The sequence below is a fragment of the Apaloderma vittatum genome, unplaced genomic scaffold (assembly GCF_000703405.1).
Source record: "Apaloderma vittatum isolate BGI_N311 unplaced genomic scaffold, ASM70340v1 scaffold6468, whole genome shotgun sequence".
Taxonomy (NCBI): Eukaryota; Metazoa; Chordata; class Aves; order Trogoniformes; family Trogonidae; genus Apaloderma; species Apaloderma vittatum.
In genome coordinates, this window is record NW_009728941.1 from 5741 (window position 1) to 9473 (window position 3733).

Sequence of the window (3733 nt, forward strand, 5' to 3'; positions counted from 1 at the left end):
CCGAGTTTCAGATGTTGTGTTAGAGCCATCTCTACCTTTAATTCGTTGTAGGCTGGAATGTTTTGCCTGCCTGTGCCGCGGCTGTTTTCTCAAAGTGAGAGATACTCATAAACCCCGGGATCTGCCTGGGTGTGACTGGTCTGCTCTGCTAATGAATAGATAACTGATAGTCCACTGAGGGTTTATTATATGTCAATATAAAGTTTAGATTAATGGATTACCAAGCAAATGCTCTGTGAAGTCTTTATAAAGCTCCAGCTTTGCCCTGGGAGGACAGAGCTCTGAATGCTAGGTGTTCTGAGTGCTAGGAAGAGAGAAAGTCTGAGACACACCAAAGAAGGAGAGAGACAGAGAAAATAAAACCTATTCAGGTTAGGAAAGGCTGTACTTTGCAGGCACTATGAAAGGCTTTCTTTCCTTTACTGCCCTTGCAGTCATTTTGCTGGCGCACAGCTCCCAGGCAGTCTACGTTCAGGTAAGTTTCCTGCTCTTTAATTTGTTGCTATCACAAGTTCAACAAAGGACACGTATTATGTGAAGTGTGGCTGCAACAGGAATCATGAACTAAGCTAACAAACCTGGGTTTTTCTTTTGCTCTGGCTTGACATCCGCCTTAATCTCCCTATGGTTCAGTTCTTTCTGTAAAATACTTCAGGTATTGCTAACAGGCTGCAGTTTATTTAACTTCACCAGCTGTATCACTGCTTCAAAATCCTGTGCTGCTTGAGGCACTGCATTTCCAGAGTTTTCTGTTGTGCATAACTCCATGCATTGTGAAACTGGAAGAACTGGGGACACCTCTAACTTTATAGAATGGTGTGAACAAGATCTGACAAAAGAGAAATTGTCTTGTCTTGCTCGCTTCTAGGCAGGAGGTACTTAATGATCTTCAAGCTTACATGATGGAGCCTACACACATATCACATATTAAAAAAAAAAAGGTGAAAGAATTGTTTAGCTGAATCCAATGAAATATTAATAGGCAGATAAGCTATTAGAGGAGGCTGTACCAAATTTTCCAGAGTAGACAGCACCTATGACTATACTACATGTACCGTGGAAGCAGCTAAGAAGGTATTTCAGTGCTCTTCTCTGTACTTAGGAGTATGTTTGATCTGTCTGCACTCACCCTTAGAAACACTTTGGCAGATTTCTGTTTGATTGCAATGCTAATAGCTTCCTTGGAATACCAAGAGAACTAATATTTCTTAAACAATTATTGACTTTATATGTGCACAATAAGTTTCCAGGGATTGGGTACTATCTTTGTGCCTTGAAATATCCTTGTTTTCCTCTTCGGATGCTGGAGATACACGGAAATAGCTGGGGGTTTTGCTCTGGGGGCCCCAGCGTAGGAGCGGATCCAGAGGAGGCCACAAAGGTGCCGGAGCACGTCCCCTGTGGGAACAGGTGGAGAGAGTTGGGGCTTTCCAGCCTGGAGATGAGAAGGCTCCAGGGAGATCTAGCAGCTTTCAAATGTTTAAAGGGGCCCTGCAGGAAAGAAGGGGAGGGACTCTTTTTCAGGGAGTGTAGTGATGGGGCAAGGGGTAACAGTTTCAAACAGGGAAATAGTGGGTTTAGATTAGATGTTAGGAAGAAATTCTTTACTGTGAGGGTAGCAAAGCACTGGAACAGGTTGCCTGGCCAAGCCGTGGATACCTCATCTCTGAAAGGGTTCAAGGTCAGGTTGGAAGGGGCCTTGAGCAACCTGATTTAGTTGAAGGTGTCCCTGCCAGTGGCAGGGGAGTTGAAAGTAGGTGATCTTTAAGGTCCCTTCCAACACAAACTATGATTCCAACACATTCTATGATTAAGCTATTCCTTTCTTCCAAACCATTCTTTAACATTTAGAGTCTCCAGGAGAACAGATAGCTTCCTACTTACTGAAAAAAACCCTTCTGTTTTCCACTTGGAGGCATAAAAATAGCAGAACGAGTATAGCTGTTTCTAGGTTCAGTAACAATGTGGAAAGTGCAGCTCTGGAGTTGTATCTCCTTTTTGTAGTTTGAATTCTTATCTCATTAATCATTAAATCTGTATTTTTCTGAGTATATGTTCTGTGTCCTCTGCATGTGTGTGGCACTTCTTTCACTTGGACTAGTTGAGGTCCCTTAGGTCTGACTAATTCCTCTGTGCACAAAGCTGGCTTAAGCTCTTGTTTTCTGAAATTCATCCCAAGATGCCCCCTCCCTCTCCCGTAGTATGTGAGAAGTCATTCATTTGCCAAACATTAACATTTTGCAAAGCAGAAGGGAAGTTCATTTAGCTTCCTATCATATTTTTAGAAGACTGAATATCACTATCTTGACACTTCCCATCACAGATCTTGAATGAATGTGATGGAAATTGGAGGTGTGGAGTAAAACCAGAAAAACTACAGAGATGGCTTGTTCTGGCCTGCACTATTTCTGTGATACTGTCTCTTTATTCAACAACACAGTATGTGCTTTCACCTTGGGGGGAAGAGGCTGCTCAGATTGAGCTCTGTCCAGTACATCTTTCTTATCTGAGATGGTGGGGAGTTCTGCTTGGTATTTTTGTTGTCCCTTTGTTGTTTTTTCTGACCAGGACATACACGTCCCAGGATTCAGTCATGCTTTCTGATTTCTCTCAAGCTGTACCTGTGGAAATTCACCCTTTTTTAGTTCTCTGTTTTATGCATTTGAGCTCTGTGATCAACGGCTGAATCTCGAACTGCGTATTTATACAGGCAAAGTTAATTTTTCATAGGCGACAATGACTGATAAATTAAGCCAAGTAAAATCATAAACTGATGGCAAGTAGAAACAGTTTGACTTTGTTAATGGCCAGAGTTTATCTGTTTGGGTTTATTAACTCTTTAATACTTCACTTTATTTCTTTGCATCAGCAGGTGTAGCTTGATCATCCTTCTGACTATATATTGGTCATTAAACCAGGTTAAAACACATGCTAAAAATCAATTTCGTAATGCTTATTTCTCTTCTAGGCCAAACTCTTGTTATCTGCAGACCTACCACATATTGCCCAGTCATCTCTCTTCTAGGCTGAAGATTCCCAACCTGTGTCTTTTGACCCCAGATTTTATGAGTTTCTCCCATGGGAGTGAGAAATGCATTAATTTTGGCTCTGTCCACTGTGATACAGAAGGAAAGCTCTGACTAGACACCCAGGTCTCACTGCTGGTCTGAAAGGTCCTTGCCTTGAAGAGCTGATCATTTTGCCTTCAGTCAGCACCTATTTTATCTAGGCTTTGTTTCAGCACTGTCTTTTCCCTGTACTGTAGTTTTTGGAGAGCTCATGGTTGAAATGGATTTGCCTAAGGACTGACTTCCTGATATCTTTTTTTCCTGGTTTTTATCTACATAGGATGGAAACTTGAGATTCTCCCTTGAGTCTGTGAAGAAGCTAAAGGAGCTTATGGATGAGAATAGGCACATTAACCCTCGCATGGTGGTTTCAATGGCTGGCTATTCTCCTTGTGATGAAAAAGATCTCCCTCAAGAGTTCCAATCTGTGTGCAAAAGAGAAGATGCACCCGTAATTTTTAAGAGGCTGAGTATGTAGCTTATATTGCACAGTTGCCAATTTAATCACACTTTTCAACCTTAAATATTCGAATAGCAAGAGGCAAAGAAACATAATCATTGTTCTGTCACGTCTGAAGCAGCTGAGAGTCCATGCTGCCTTTCTCCTACCCTTCCTGCAAGAGTTGCACAACGCTAAGTGTGAGCAACCTACAAGAAAATTCCTG

The 3733-nt window shown here is 41.9% G+C and overlaps 1 protein-coding gene across 1 annotated transcript in view; it reads left to right on the forward strand.

The window, feature by feature from the left end:
• The first annotated feature begins 400 nt into the window (after nucleotides 1-400).
• LOC104277579 (guanylin-like) overlaps nucleotides 401-3733 on the forward strand; it is a 4084-nt gene continuing 751 nt past the window's right edge. Inside the window, exons 1-2 of the mRNA XM_009874250.1 lie at nucleotides 401-475; nucleotides 3349-3538. Of these exons, the coding sequence (XP_009872552.1) occupies nucleotides 401-475; nucleotides 3349-3538 (265 nt within the window). The remainder of the gene's footprint in view (nucleotides 476-3348; nucleotides 3539-3733) is intronic.